The 16,003-nt window shown below is 43.5% G+C and overlaps 1 protein-coding gene across 7 annotated transcripts in view; it reads left to right on the forward strand.

The window, feature by feature from the left end:
* Window positions 1-16,003, forward strand: part of NAV1 (neuron navigator 1) — a 407,211-nt gene that overhangs the window by 80,021 nt on the left and 311,187 nt on the right. For all 7 annotated transcript variants that reach the window (XM_061631862.1, XM_061631864.1, XM_061631866.1 and 4 more), the window contains exons 2-3: window positions 11,654-12,521; window positions 13,979-14,085. In XM_061631862.1, coding sequence (XP_061487846.1) covers window positions 11,683-12,521; window positions 13,979-14,085 — 946 coding nt within the window. In that variant the 5' untranslated portion in view covers window positions 11,654-11,682. The remainder of the gene's footprint in view (window positions 1-11,653; window positions 12,522-13,978; window positions 14,086-16,003) is intronic.

A 16,003-nucleotide genomic window follows, 5' to 3' on the forward strand; every position in this document is an offset into this window, starting at 1 on the left:
CAAACATAGACAAAAAACTGCTCTTTGATCTCAGGAGCCATCATGCAAAATGTGGTTATCTTAATAACCAAACACCTTTCCAAGATATACAGTAGACCCACGCCTAGATATGGTTCCCAAAGCAGTAGACCCTTTGGAAAACATCATGCTAGTGCAAAGTAACACTGCATGATGATAAGCTTATAGTCAGAGATTCCATCACATGTTGGAATAAAGAGAATTGTATTGTTGGGTCAGAGGCCCTGCTCATATGTATGTTATGTTCCAGTCTGTTCTGTGGAACTAAACTGTCCTTTCCTCGTCTGGGATTTGATTGTTTCAATGCTGTACAGAGCTTGGATGTAGATGGGAAAAGAGACTAGGCTGAATATTAAGCATTAGGGACTAATAACAGGAGATAGAAGTGTTTGTAACCTACAGGGAGAGAAGAATCCAAGGTGATTCTTGGACAGCTCCTTGAAAGTTCAGACTAAAACTCAGAGCAGATTCCACTGCCCCACTGATGTGAAGCCACCAGCTGCCACTGGAACACTGTCAGTTTCTGCAGTGCCTTGTGATCCAAATGCAAGATAGGATATTTTCTAAAATGAGGCAGAAGCATTGCAGGTGAATTCAGACCACTTTCCTTATTGGTCTCTGCAAAGAAGCAGAAAGCATGTAGTTGTTAATGAGACCCTTTGAGATCCTTCATACTAGGCTGCTTTTCTCCCTGCTTCATCAATTCTCTATCTCACCTGAAAATGTCTCTCTCTCTCATCCCTGGCCCCTGCACTCCTAATCTATCTTCTGCTGCTGTGATTTGTTATTTAGTCCTGTTGCTGAAGAATTTGCACTCTATAAGGGACCAGGCGGTGGTGGTGGTAGTGAGTTTGGCCACTTTGTTTGAGAAAGAAAATAGTGAAACTTTAGCTAGTTGGCTCTTTTGAGCATATCAGCTCCATGCTGTGCCTAATAGAAATCCCCCACTATGCAGGAGTGGGCAATCTGTGACCCTCCAGGTGTTGTTGGACTCCAATTCCCATCAGCCCCTGCCACATGGGCAGTGGTCAGGGATGATGGGAGCTGTAGTCCAGCAACATCTGTAGGACCACAGGTTGCTCACCACTGTAGAAGAACCAAACTCTCTATATTGCTGAACATTATTGGAGAAGCTCATATTGCATTACAGTGTCTCTCTTTGATCATATACCCTGGAGTATTACCACTGATTTTTAAAGGGCTGCTCAAAAGCAAATGAGTGTTTAGTTCCTTCTTTTTGAAATTCAAGCTGCTAAGGCTGCCATTTAAAGAGCAAAATGCAAGGCCAGTCTTAGAGTTCCTGGCATCACAGGGGAAAGTTACAGGCAGGCCACTTGTCAGACTGACAATATGAAAATTGATTTAGCATCAAATCTAGAATAATTCACACCTCCAATTCCCGCCCCATGAAATTTTGTACACAGGTTTACAAATGCACAGAAGAAGGTTAGTGTGATTTAGAAAGCCATATACACTCTTCTTGTAGTTTCCTTTGGTGAAAAGGAAATGAGTTTGATTTATCCTTCATTTTGAGAACCATTTTACTTTTATTTTTGCAGAGTTTAACAGATGTATCTGTCATGGAATTTGTAAAGTTTATAAACCAATAAAAATGTTTTTTTAAAAAAGAAAGTCATATACGCAAGAGGTCTGGCAGCCATTTCTAGGATGGCAGCTGGTGAGGAAAGTGTAGTCATAATTGTGGCGATGGCTCACTGTGTGTGCAACAGGATTCACACTAGTGCACATTCAGCTAGTCTCCTGATAACAGAATGTTGCAAAACACATTCATTTCACATGCCCTCTCCATATTTCCATCATCTTCCCTGGCTCACTCTGGGAATGGTGACTGAAGCTTGTAATCCCTGCTGCTTACCAGCCTGGGAGCACTTTTTATCAAAAGCTGTTTGTTTAAATTTAATCACTCTTTTAGAGCAAGCCACACAGAGAGACACAAACTCGCTCCCATAATGTGGAAGACAGTCAGTGCTTTCAAATTAAAAAATCATGTTCATCTAAGAAGAGCCCTGCTGGATCAGACAAAAGACCCATCTGGTCTAGCAATCTATTCCCACAGTTACCACCCAAATGTCCACAAGAAGGGCATCAGACCAATTGCCTTCCCCTGCACGTGTTCTCCTGAGAAAGAGAGATGTTACTTGGTAAGGAGGGAACACATCTGGGAAAGACAAGTAAGCCTTCATTAGGTCAGCACAGGACTCCATTGTGGAAATATGTTGTCTGTGCAAAGTTTGGCCTCTCCCCCCCCCATCACCTCATCTTGGCTGCTTTTTATGGTATCAGTGGTCTCCTCCTCTCCAGCATGACACTGAGATTAAAAAATATGTAAGCAGGAATATGGCCTGTTGCTGAGATAACCAAAATTCATGTTGGAATTCAAGGTGAAAGAAGAAGTTGAAGATGCTAATGCTGTTTCTGCGGCAATTTTGACATAGATGGAACAGGCTACTTGCCTTGTGTGTTAAATGAAAAGAGAGAGGGTTGCTCCAGAACTGCCAGCTGCTGATCAGATGCAAATTGATGGAAGAGCTTGAATACTTTACTATTTTGCAGTGACAAGGATTGTTAGTGAATGGGTGCTCATTGAGGAATGCTTTGAAGGTGGCTTTGAGCTTCATGGAAAGCAGGCTGAGATAAATACCCTTTTTTCAATAAAATATTATTTTGGCTCCTGGTATCCAAAAATGGTGCCTTGTTGTCATGTGTTGTCATGTTCATTGTCACAAATGGAATACTTTGTATTTTTCTTTCATACTGGTCATACTGGATGTGGTACCTTCACAGTCTTGAACCAAGGCCAGTCATCCTGGGATACCCTCGTATCCTTTCCTATTGCTCAGTGGAAGAGTTATCCTCATGCAGGCTCTGGATTCATTACTAAGAAGTGAGTCCCCTGCTACTGAAGTCAGACCAGATAGCTCATTACATGGAAGGAGTGCCAAAAACAGATGCCCAAGAGGTCAGTGATGCCCCCCATACCATGCGGATGCAACCATACCCAGGAAGAGAGGCTCACCTGGCAAATAGAAATGAGATTGGCAAAACTGGAAGTTGAACTAGGTGGGAATTATGAAGGCTTGAGGGCAAAGGCCTCATGACTGGATGAATTAGGTGGGACTTGAAGTGGCATGGCTGAGATAGACACCAACTACATAGAATCATAGAATCATAGAATCATAGAGTTGGAAGGGGCCTTGTAGGTCATCGAGTCCAAACCCCTGCTCACAGCAGGAAATCCACAGCTAGAGCATCTCCCGCAGATAGCTGTCCAGCCTCTGCTTGAAGACATCCAGCGAAGGGGATCCCACCACCTCCCTAGGCAGTCGGTTCCATTGCCGAACTGCCCTTACTGTCAAGAAGTTCCTTCTAATGTCCAATCTGAATCTACGCTCCTGCAACTTAAAACCATTAGAAACCAGAAATGATTTGAAATGAATGCTGATGAAATTTAAAGAGGAAAGCACAAGAGCAGGACTACAGGTGAACATCAAAAAGACTAAAGTAACGACAACAAAAGATTTATGCAACTTTACAGTTGACAATGAGGACATTGAACTTGTCAAGGATTATCAATACCTTGGCACAGTCATTAACCAAAATGGAGACAATAGTCAAGAAATCAGAAGGCGGCTAGGACTGTGGAGGGCAGCTGTGAGAGAACTAGAAAAGGTCCTCAGATGCAAAGATGTATCACTGAACACTAAAGTCAGGATCATTCAGACCATGGTATTTCCGATCTCTATGTATGGATGTGAAAGTTGGACAGTGAAAAAAGCAGATAAGAGAAAAATCAACTCATTTGAAATGTGGTGTTGGAGGAGAGCTTTGCGCATACCATGGACTGCAAAAAACACAAATCATTGGGTGTTAGAATCAATTAAACTAGAACTATCACTAGAAGCTAAAATGATGAAACTGAGGTTATCATACTTTGGACACATTATGAGAAGACATGATTCATTAGAAAAGATAATAATGCTTGGAAAAACAGTAGGGAGTAGAAAAAGAGGAAGGCCAAACAAGAGATGGATTGATTCCATAAAGGAAGCCACAGACCTGAACTTATAAGATCTGAACAGGGTGGTTCATGACAGATGCTCTTGGAGGTCGCTGATTCATAGGATCACCATGGGTCGCAGTCGACTTGGAGGCACATAACAACAACAAACAATAGCCTATAGGATTATGTTCTGTGTCATGGAGCTATTAGAAATACATCTGGAGAGCAGTTTCCCAGTTCAGCACTTGTGCCCTTAAATTAGAATAGCAAGAAGCTAGCAAGTCATGTACAGGCAAAATGCAGGCACTTTGTTGCTTGATTATAGTGCCACTCTGTCTGTGTGGCCTGCCTGGTCTATCCTATAGCTCACCAAGGTTTATAGGATGGATGGGGACAGGCAGGTGGGGGACAGTACAGAATGGAGATATCAGCACTAAAAGGACATTTAGACTGCAAAGGGTGGGTGTGATCCTGATGCACATCTGAGCTCCTTCAAAATGGTCATCCTAAGACAACTCTGCCCTTTTACCTTGGTGCTCAACATTATTATGATTATTTTTGACTAAATGGTGATCGTTTCTTCTGCAGGACACTTGTGGTTTTTCCAGGTTTTCTACATCCCTTCTTCTCCTTTGCTCTCTCCCCTCTGGCCATCAGTTTGTCGTCTTCACCTAATTAAAATAACTCGAAGGAAGCACTGTGTCTCCTAGCCTCCAGTGTAATCAAGTTTGTGCTGTTCTTGCTCTTATCTGTACAGACTTAGATCTCATGTGATAAATAAAGCCTTTCTTTCCATCATTTGATCATGAACAGGAAGTTGGTCAAATGATTGAGGGCATGAGGGTTGCAGGAAACTAGAGGCTTGTGCTAATGTAGCCAAATACTGGTGCATCGCAAGCCTGTGACCTTTGCAGAGAATGCATCCTGGGACTCTGAGACTGCTGGGCTTTTTCAAGATTAAATACACTGTCAGTCTAATTCTGCTCTGGGATTACAGAGATGCTACCAACCTGGAGTGGGGTTTTTCGTTTGCTTTTTTGCATTCATTGTGCTGTATCCTCTGATGCACTCTGAAAGCCTGACCTATATTTCTCTTCTGGATTAAGTGGGAGACGTTCCAGACCAGGCCTGGCACCATATAACCCAATACTATTTGGCATCTGAGTTAGCAGCACAGTTGTAGCTGGAAGGCTGTACACGGGGAAGTCTGTTACATGACCAGAGATCTCTATCCCCTCTCCTTTGCTGTTCCCTCCTCCTTTCATATTTTGCTTTTGGAATCTTCACATCTTCCCTGAGAAAAAGCCTCAGTTGTGAACTTCCCTGGCACAGTGCCTTGGCAACTCTGGTCACTGGCTACCTTCACCAGCTTCTTGCAGGTCTGATTCTTTGCACTGAGTGAACAATGATCAGAGGCAAGTTTGTCTGAGCAGGAATGCTTTGGTTGCCGGACGAGAGAAAGCTGGTGGATGAGAGAGAGCCCAAGGTAATTTTAAAGCAGCGTTGGTGAAACCTGTGGCCCTTCAGATATTGTTGGACTTTGATGCCCATCATCCCTGACCATTGGCCTTGCTGGCTGGGGCTGGTGGGAGTTGAGAGTCCAACAACTTCTGAACAGTCAAAAGGTTTCCCACCCCTGCTCCAAACTCAAACTCAGATGAGCAGAATCTGGTGTTTAGGCTCTGAAATGCATAGCTCTTCCTTGCTACCTGTATGGAAAAGTGTAGGTCTTGTCTATCAGGATGTGAACTAGGGAGAAGATAAGACATGTCACTTTAAGGCCTGTGAGAGATTTCCTTTAACAATGTGGTTAAAATGAGTCAGAATAGTGTTTGTGGATGAATAAGCCAGGCATAACACAATGTGTTTTGGGCTCAATTGATTGGAACTAAAACACATAGGTTTGTAGTATGTCTCATGCAGAGAGGAAACTGATGCAGAGATAAGTAACATGGCCATGGCTGTGTGGCAGGTCAATACATGGGAAAATCCTCCATCTGCCTCTTTATCAGCCATCCCCCACCCCCTGTGCCCTTCAGATGCTTTGGACTACAACTCTCATCAACCCCAGGTAGCATGGCTGCTGGGTGTTGCAGTCCAAAATGTTTGGAGGGTGCCGGGTTGGGGAAGGCTGCTCTATACAGTATTTCCTCTCTATAATTGTTCTTCCAGGGTGGCAGCAGCATGTGAGGAAATGAGCCAATGAGAATAGTGTCCTTGAAGTGCCATTAAAAAAAGAATGAACTTCCTCTGAGGAACTAACCCTATTTCCTGCCCTTCCAGATGGAGGAAGCTGGGAGCCAAGTCAGCAGCTGGAAGAATAGGCTAAAGGCAGGGGGGGGGGGTCAGGGAAAATAAGCGGGGAAGGAATTTTTTTGAAAAAAAATTAAATAAAGCAGAAGAGCTTGGTTGTTAGAGAGCGATGGATAAACGGCTGATGGTCTGAGAAGTGTGTTGAGGGTGGCCCAAGTTTGCATCAGAAACGCCTAGCGCTTTAAATTAGCTTAATATTGGAGAGGCTGCGTCCCTGTGCTCTGGAATAACTGCTTGGCAGGCAGTACAGGATACTGTGTGAGAGAAAGGGAGAGAGAGAGAAGGATGTTTGGGTCAGCAAACATCTGGTGAGAAATGGGATTTGATTTTGCATTCCTGCACGTAAGGAGCAGCAGCAGCGGCAGCATGTGAGCTGTGTGTTGCCCAAGGTTCTGGTGAGTCTCTGCCTCCCCCCTCCCCGCCTCCCTCTACCTTCTTCTTCCATGCTCTTCCTTCCAAGGGCAGTCCCTGCAAGGCTGCAATGCAGGAAGTTTGATTAGAATAGGCTGAAGGGCAGGGTGCTGCAGTGCAAGATGTTTTGTAATACAGGGAGCTCTTCTCAAAAGCGGAAGCTGTTAGCACCATAAGCAGCCTGTGCTGTTGGGTTAGGCCCAAAGCAGCATGGAGACCTCTGGATGATTCCTCTGGGCTTTTGAAATGGACCTTTGCATGGGAACTCTTGAGGGAAGAAAGTGGACTGTCAGCAATGCTGAGAAAGCCAGAACTCTGTATTATGGGGAGAGATGCTCTGTTGCAATGGACTACAGCAGTGTAATTGTCTTCTTACATTTATATCTCATCTTTCTTTACTCATGGAACCTTAAGGTGCTGTAGGTGTGGTTCCCAGGTGGCCATCCATCTAGTCATTCCAATCTGGGTTCAGGCCTGGTTATGGGACTGAATTGGCCTTGGTCGCCTTGATGGATGACCTTTATCGGGAGAAGTACAGGGGGAGTGCGACCCTGTTATTCTTACTTGATCGGTGGCTTTTGATACCATTGACCATGGTATCCTTCTGGCCAACTTGATGAAATAGGTATTGGAGGCACTGTTTTACAGTGGTTCCAATCCTCCCTCCATGGTCATTTTCAGAGAATAGCATTGGGTGATTGTCTTTCATCCCCTGGCAATTATGCTGTGGGATGCCGCAGGTAACATCTTGTTCCCCATGCTGTTTAACATCTATATGAAGCCCTTGGGAGCAGTCATCAGGAGATTTGGGGTGAAGTGTCAGCAGTATGCTGATGATACCCAGCTCTATTTCTCTGTAACTCTGAATCAGGAGAAGCTGTGCAAGCCCTGGGCTGGTGCCTGGACTGGTGGTGGGCTGGATGAGGGCCAATAAACTGAGTCTGAATCCTAGCAAGACGGAGGTGCTGTGGGTTGGTGGTTCCCAAGTTCAGATAATTGTTCAGTTGCCTGCTTTGGATGGGGTTGTACTCCCTCTGAAAGAGCAGGTTGTAGTCTGTGGGTGCTCCTGTATCCATCTTTGTTGCTACTGTCCCACATGACCTCAGTGGCTAGGAGTGCCTTTTACCAGCTTCAGCTGGTAAGACAGCTGCAGCTGTTTCTGGACCGGGATAGCCTGACCACTGTTGTCCATGCACTGGTAACCTCCACGCTGGATTACTGTAATGTGCTCTATTTGGGACTGTCCTGAAGGTTGGTCCAGAAGCTGTGGCTGGTGCAAAATGTGATGGCGCGACTGCTCACTGGGGGAGGGTATCGCCATCATGTCACCCCACAGCTGAAAGAATTCACTGGCTGCTCATTAGCTACTGAGCCAAGTTCAAGATGCTAGTTTTGGTGTACAAAGCCCTATACAGCTTGGGATTAGGATACCTGAAAGATTGTCTTACCACATATATACCCAGTTGATCACTACGCTCTGCAGGTGAAGGCCTCCTGCAGATACCATCTCATCAGAAGGTCCGCTCTGCACAACATAGGAAGTGTACCTTTAGTGTGGTGGCACCTACTCTTTGGAATTCCCTCCCCTTAAATATCAGACAGGCACCATCTCTGTTATCTTTTCGGTGCCTACTGAAGAACTTCCTCTTTCAACAAGACTTTTAAGTAGAGACTTTATCCCAGTGTGTGTCTGTGCTGGAATTGCTTTTTAAGATGTTTTTTAAGCTTTTTTTTTTTAAAAAAAGATGTTTTTAAAGATGTTTTGTTTTAATATATTTTAAAGTCTGTTTTTAAGATGTTTTAGAGCATTTTTAGTGTTTTTGTTTGCCCCCCTGGGCTTTTACTGGGAGGCTGGGATTAATAATAATAATAATAATAATAGTCACTAACCAGACCCAGATATGCTTAGCGTCAGCAAGGTGACCTTCAGGCAAACCATACCCTGGAGCCAGTTAGCACACCACTGTCTGGCTAGTGACAGCTTTCTTTGACATGAGTTATTTTACTCCTAACATCTGATAGTGAGATTCTTAGAAGGTATTGATTCCTCCCCGCCCCCTGCATATCTTCTGTGGAATTTGTCAAAATAGGGTATTGGTTAACTTTAAATTGTAAGCTCCTTGGTGTGTCATAAGTGTCTCTTTCACTTCTGATGTAAATTGCTAACAGCCACTGATGACGGGGTATAAACAAGTTCCAGCCATTCCCATTTTATAGATAGAAAACAGAGACACTCAAAATGATAAAATATGTGTTCAAATTTGTGATAGAATCTTGCACAGAGCCGAAATACCTTGATTAAAATACCGTAGGAGGGGATACTCGTGTATTTGTTTCCTATAAAATCCAGAAGACTCCTCCATGCTACCTCTGCCACCTAGAAAGGCACTTCATTTTTACATCCCCATCTCTGTTCCCAAAATCTGTCACAAGCAACTGCTCTGATTGCCATTATATTTCCTTTCTTCTGCCTGTATGATTCCTTCCTGTAACTGGGACCTCACATCCAGGGAGATGCTGGCAAAGGTCCTTTGTCAGGATCAAAGATTTATTTCCAGTACTCAGTGATTTTAGGGGCATGTTCCCTTAACACCCCACCCCATTTGAATTAGACCTGCCTCACTTTTGCAGTTTAGAGAGCAGCATTGATATTTGCAGTTATTCTTTATTTCAAGCTCCTTCTGAGTAATCACTAATTCAGAACCAACTGGAGGGCAAGTAGAGTCGCCGCCCTGAGCTCCCTCTGGGAGGCAGTGCAGGATATAAATAAATAAATAATGCATGTATACTATAGCCAGCATGGATTTTTTACATTCCGCCGTGTTAAATTGAAAATACTCCCATGCCATTCTGATGCTTCCCATAAGCTCATTTCAAAACAAAACCTTACAAAACTTATAGTACTGAACTCAGAAACACTTGCTTAAGAATCATCTAAGTTTTCATGGTGATACACAAAACACTCAGAGAGAATCGAGAGTTCGAAGTGTAAAACAAGAGAAAAAACCAGACCCTATCGGACTTCTTTCTGTCAGTGGTTTCATAATTTGTTGAAATTAATTAAAAATCAGCCATGTTCACAGAGTATCTGTAATCCTGTTACTGACCTTGTCCCATACTCTGACTTTCATCTTCTGCAGTTTAAAAGTTAACAAAATGCATAGCTGATTTTTAATAAATTTAAGAAATTTAATATTGGAATTATGATAGCACAGCCATGCTCAGTAAGAACCAACTGTCAGTGTTCTAAAAGCTTGGCTTGGGAAATCAGATGGCCACACCCATAGGTTCAGTTGTTCTAGGACCCAGGAGTCATGTAATGGTAAATAAAGGTTGGTGGTGACGGCATATCAGTGAGACTGCAGTATTTTTTTGTTAAAAAATGAGGTGCCAGTACTGATACCTTGATGACAGTGTTGTGGGTGTCAGCACCCAATGAGGTGCTGATACTCTGTACTGGCAAGTACCATCACAAAAAAAGCTCTGGGGGACAGTATATATAGAAACTCACTGTTAGATGGGCCAGTGATCTGAGTCAGTTTCCTATATACCTCATTTACTGTTTTGAATGAATGAATGAATGGTTTATTACGGTTGGAGACCAGCATAATACCTCATTTACTGTTTTAAATTTAGTTTAAAATTTTAAATTTTTTAAAAAGTTGTTTTTTTAAAACTTGTAAACTGCTTTGATGTTTTTAATGAAATAGCAGTATATGTTTTTTAAAAAAGAAATAAATATTGGGGCATTTGATTTTTTTAATGCCGTTTGATCTGTAATTGAGAATAAACAAAATGTCAATATCAAAACAATCTGGAAGCATGTTTCAGCCCTGCCTACAAAATTATTATGGCGTTGTCGTAACAGCATTAAAACTGCAGAGACCAAGGGCTCTACATTAGAGCAGCTGAAAACATTGGCCTAACACTGCAGAGGCCAAGTGCTTTATATTAAAGTAGTTCAAAACATTGGCCTGGGATAAAAGAGCATACTGCTTGTACAACCCCCAGTCCTCCATGCCAGGCTAAGCTCACAGTGTCTATCATTTGCTCCCAGCAGCAGGATTTCCAGTGGAGTGAAATAGTATTTGGAGCCAGCTGTGGTTGGCAGGTTTCCCAGCTGCAGCCAAAGGCTTATAATGTGAGAGAGTTCCTAGGGCCAATGCTAGGCTCTGCTTCACATCTGCTTCAGTTAGATCGGCTGGTGGTACTGGAACCAGGAATCAGAACCAGGAAGGTTAAGAAATAGTTCATTTTATTAGATATCTGGTCTTAATTACTTCTGACTTTCCCTGGTTGTTAACATCGGAGAAAGAAATTGAAAACAACATTTTGGGAACAATGGGTGTCTATGCAGGGGAGGACACTGGAAAATATTATGTTCCCTAGTGAGGCATGGTTTCTGGCAGTGGTGCCATCAGGGCAGATATTCAGAGCCCCCACTCAACAGAGTGAGAAGGAGGGCTCCCAGTTTTGCAACAGGGCTGGGTTGACATTTTTTGAAAAGAAATCATACACATTACCATCTAAAAGGGGGGACCCATTTATTGTGGTTTAAATTCAACCAAATTCAAAATCCTTTCTTAGGAATCTTTCCTACGGAAATATTTGTATATGTTTAAAGACATGACACAACTCAATAGCATACACTTCCCTTTCACTGTTTAAGTGCTAAGAAGGAAATGAAAACACTGAAAACTGTCAACATGCTAATTTTAGCATGTCAAAACAACAGCTTAAATTTAAATTAATGCTCAATAAAAAGAGAGTTGGGGAGTATCTTCTGAGACATATCCCTGCCCTGCCCAGCAAAACCCAGGGCGATGTACTGGGATAGTCTTGTCTCTAGAGGCCTCAGTCTGAACTTCCTCTGTATTTCTCTTCCCTCAGATTGATCCTCCATCAACCAAGCCTTGCTGATGATGAATGGAACAGCCAATGTGAACGCAGCTGGACGAAGCCATTATGCCTCCTCCATACCTGTTCCCAGAGCTGCATCCCACAGCAAGATACACACCCTGGCAGCATCTCCCAAATTGCCCCCAAGACAGAACAGCGTGGGAGCTGTTCCCTCACAGACGGCATCATCACCCAGGACAGGGAAGGGGCTGGTTAGCTCAAGCAGTAGCGCTCCAAAAGGATCCAAGCAGAAGCTTGTTCCCAAGGCACCAGCGGCTGCAAGCTCTGGGCAGCAGAAAGCAGAGGTGTCTGAGAGCCATGGTGGCTCAGAAGGGATGGACTCCAGCCTCAGCCTAAGCATGGTGTCTGGCTGCAGCAGCCCCCGGCGGATGCAGAAGTCCAGTTCCAGAGCCACTGGGGCAGCTAAGAAAGCTGTCATTCAAGCAACAGAGAGAGGCAAGGACACCTCAAGACACGGGGAAGATAACAGCAGCACGGGGAAGATTCCCAAGAAAGGTCTTGGGAAGCCCAGCACAATTCCTGAACCTGCAAAAACCCCTTCCCTCCCAGGAAAGAGCCCTTCCTATCTCAGCTTGTACAGTGAGACTTTGATGTCACGGTCTTCAGAGGGATCCACCACAAAGAGGCCTCAGAGCTGTCCAGTAAAAGGCCAGTGGGCCTCAGAAGCCAACTGGAAAGGAAGTGGAACATGCAAGCCAGAGGAAAAGCCTCCAGTGATCTCACTGGACACAAGCAACCTTAATAAGGGCCCTGTGCTACACACTGGACCCATCAGTTTTAATTCTGTGCCACAGCACAACCATCCTATCATGGCCACTGTGGCCCCATTCCATTATCGGTAAGTGTCACTTTGTAAATAATTAACAAATGTTCCTGGAGATACATATCTGAAGCACCCAGTGTAAAGAAGAGGGTCCTGGTTTGCTTCTCTTCCACCAAAATGCTAATAGAGATGTCATAGGAAATGCAATCTCCTTATACATCTTGCTTTTTAAGATAAAGGTTAGCATTTCATAAAATATGCAGAATGTATGAGTCAAAGTCAGAGTTTAGTAACGAGAACCAACTCCCTTTTGGAGCCCAGTGCTAGTACCCAAAGTAGATAGATATCACTGAGGACCAAACATGTAAGACCAAACTGACATACTAAAGAATTTGGCTTGAGCGAATCTGTACAGACATTTGTACATAGTAAAGTGGTTGCATTATTGTTTCTCTGTGCAGTCATCTCGCCCAACATTTTTCTTGTTACTGCTAACCAACCTATGGGAGCTTTGCTGGGACACAATGTATTGAGCTCTAAGCTGGAGGTACATGGTGCAGCAATTGTATGGTTGCTTCAACGTGTACCAAACTCAGTACAGCATCATTCAGCTCAAATACTCAGTATGTCAAATGGGTTGTGTGAGTTGACCTACCTGGTGTCCTCCAAATGTTTTGAACTACAAGTCCCATCAGCCCCAGACAGCATGTCAAATGGTCAGATGTGATGGGAGTTGTGGTACAAAACGTTTGGAGAGTACCAGCTCAGGGAAGGCTGCCTTAGGTCAGGGCCTCCGGGAAGGAGCTGCTCAACAGTCCTATGCTGACAATGCTTTGAGGGTTCTAAGATGAAAGGACGGGACTCAGGGGAATAATAGCAGAGTGGCTATAGGTAGAGGGGAGAATAACAATCTACACAGGCAATGTATGGGATAACTGAAGTAGCAACAACAAACCCACTGGTTCCTATACTAAGCACATATACCTGCAGTTCCTTTCACACAGTGCAGGATTACAATTGAAACAACACATTGTCATCAAGGTAGAACTAATCAGTCTCATGACGATCTAAACCTAGCTCACTTTGTGCTGAGGGCTGACTTTCAATAGACCGCAGCAAAGGAACTGCTCTGCTCTGTGTGAAGGCAGAATCAGGTCATCTACAAATGATTTAGCATTGGTTCCCCACAAACATGAGGTCCACTATGGGTGAGATGTGGCCTCCTTCTGGCTATACTTCACTCCTGAGATGGACAGGTGTCCACCCCAGTCTGGATGGCTCAGCTGTCCAAAGCCAAGCTCCTTGGCACTGTCGTATATGACAGGCTTCCCAAGCATTCTCCCATCCAGCCAAGCCCAGCCCCAGCTTCCTAGATTGGATTTGGAGCTGTATGGCAGCTGTTTTATATGTGGACAGGAGACTGAACAATGGATTGAACAATACAGAATTGTCCATGCAATTTGTTCAATGTAGCAGAACGTACAAGTATGTATGGGAAGTGACTGATTTGATGTGTTTTCTCTGCCTACCAGGCGACAGGGTGAGAAAGAGAGGAACAGCTCATCTAATGAGGAGACTGCATGTGAGGAGCAGCAGCCCAACCTTACTGAAGGGCCTGAACATAGCCTGAGAAGCATGGGTAAGTAGAAAAACTGGAGAGATCATTATGGGAAAGGAAAGACAATCAGAATGCAGGGCACATGGTTGGCTGCAGAGGGAGATGCATCACTTTTATGTGCTGAATGTAGGTGTTGGTAGCCACCCATGTGGCCTTATTGGACAACAATATAGCAATTGATTTGGGGGCAATTTTTTTTTTAAATCCCATGCTTTCTGAATTAGGTTTAAATCCAAGTTTTTAGATTTAAAAGGTGGTTTTGGTCTGTTTCTCTTTGATTATCTTGAGAATGACATTCATTGTGACCACTGAATGAACAAAAAATCAGAACAAAAAAATTGCTCAAGGCCACCAGCTATTGTGCTGTGTAGCCCCTTTTCTCTTCCAGGTATAGCTGGAGGTGAATTCCTGGCAACTATATGGGATATCAGTGGGTGTACATAAAATATTCAGGGGTATTCCTGTTGCCTACAAGTGGGAATGGTGGAATTCTAAGCTCATCAGATACAGTATGTGGCCAATACCTGTTGTGGTTAGCAAAAAAAAAAAATAGTGAGAACATTGGTTTATATCCAATGTAGTGCTAAGTTATGGTCCCATCACCACCAGGATTTCCACTTGTGCAACATGACTTCCCCTTCTCTCCTCCCCTTGCATACCCACTAAATCTGTTGTGGGGGATCCCCCAGCCCTCCTGAGTAGAGGTGGGTAAGGTGTGGGATATATGCAGGGGGAGGAGGGGGGGAAATCCTGTTGCGTTTGTACGAATCCTTGTGCAGATGGGAATACTGCCAATTGTCTATTATTTTTCTATTTTTTTAAAATGCTAATGATTATATATTGCTTTAACACCCAATAGCCTTCCTTTTGCTTTGATATGAGGGTAGTGGAAGCAAAATGATAGAACTCAAATCTAATTAACTTAATTTCTATGTCTTAAGATCTGAATGGGCCATTATAATTTGGCAGCCTGATCACTTCCTTGAATGGTGAAGAAGTATGGCATTAGAGTTTTGAACTAAATTTGGAACATCTGACTAAGCCAGAGCAGGTGCTATAGAAGTACAGAGTAAAAGAAAGCTCGATGACAACTTTGCATGCATATTCTTTTCTGATGATTCATAACTCAGGATTCTTTGCTGCACTGGTGGTGTCTTGAGTGATAAAAATCCTGTCCATATAAGAGAAGTCAAATTGGATTTGGATGAACATTTCACACATATATCTCATAATGGAGGAAGTGTTGTAGGATGCATCATTATTTCTATAAATAACTGAAGTCTCCCCCCCCCCAATAGATTTTACAATAATTCTAAGGTGGGAGATGGCTACTGCTAACCACTAACTTTTGTTCAGGCATTCACCTGAACAAGCAAATGCTGAAAGCATGGATGAAATTTGAGGCCTGTATGCCCTAACACCTTCATGCACATCACACTCACCCCCTCAGGACCAGCCTTCTCTGTATTGCAGGGGGAAGATGTGCAGAGAGCTTCTACTTGTGTTTGCTGAACACTTTCAATGTTTGGGGAAATGCCTGAACGAGTTAGCTAGTTGTCCCCCATATTTTGAGGCCTGACCAGCCTCAGCTACAAGTTGGGCATTTAGTCTCACCAGTCCCATGCTGTGGAATGCCCTTCCAACAAAGATTTCGCAGGCATCCTCACTGGTAACTTTCAGGCATCTCTTGAAGACTTTTTAATGGTGTCAGGCCTTTGCAGCTGCTTTTTTTTATTATTAGCCGGTCACTTTAATGACTATTTGTATCATTTTTAAGGTTTTATCATTGTCCATTGCCCTAGTATTTTATGATATGGTGGCATAGAAATATTTTTTATAAATAAATAATAAATAAGTCTCATTGACATGTGACTTGCACCCACATATATTCCACCAACCTGGCTTCCTGCTTTTAAACCAAAAGCAGCCATAAGGGGGC

The sequence above is a fragment of the Rhineura floridana genome, chromosome 6, assembly GCF_030035675.1.
Source record: "Rhineura floridana isolate rRhiFlo1 chromosome 6, rRhiFlo1.hap2, whole genome shotgun sequence".
NCBI classification, from domain to species: Eukaryota; Metazoa; Chordata; class Lepidosauria; order Squamata; family Rhineuridae; genus Rhineura; species Rhineura floridana.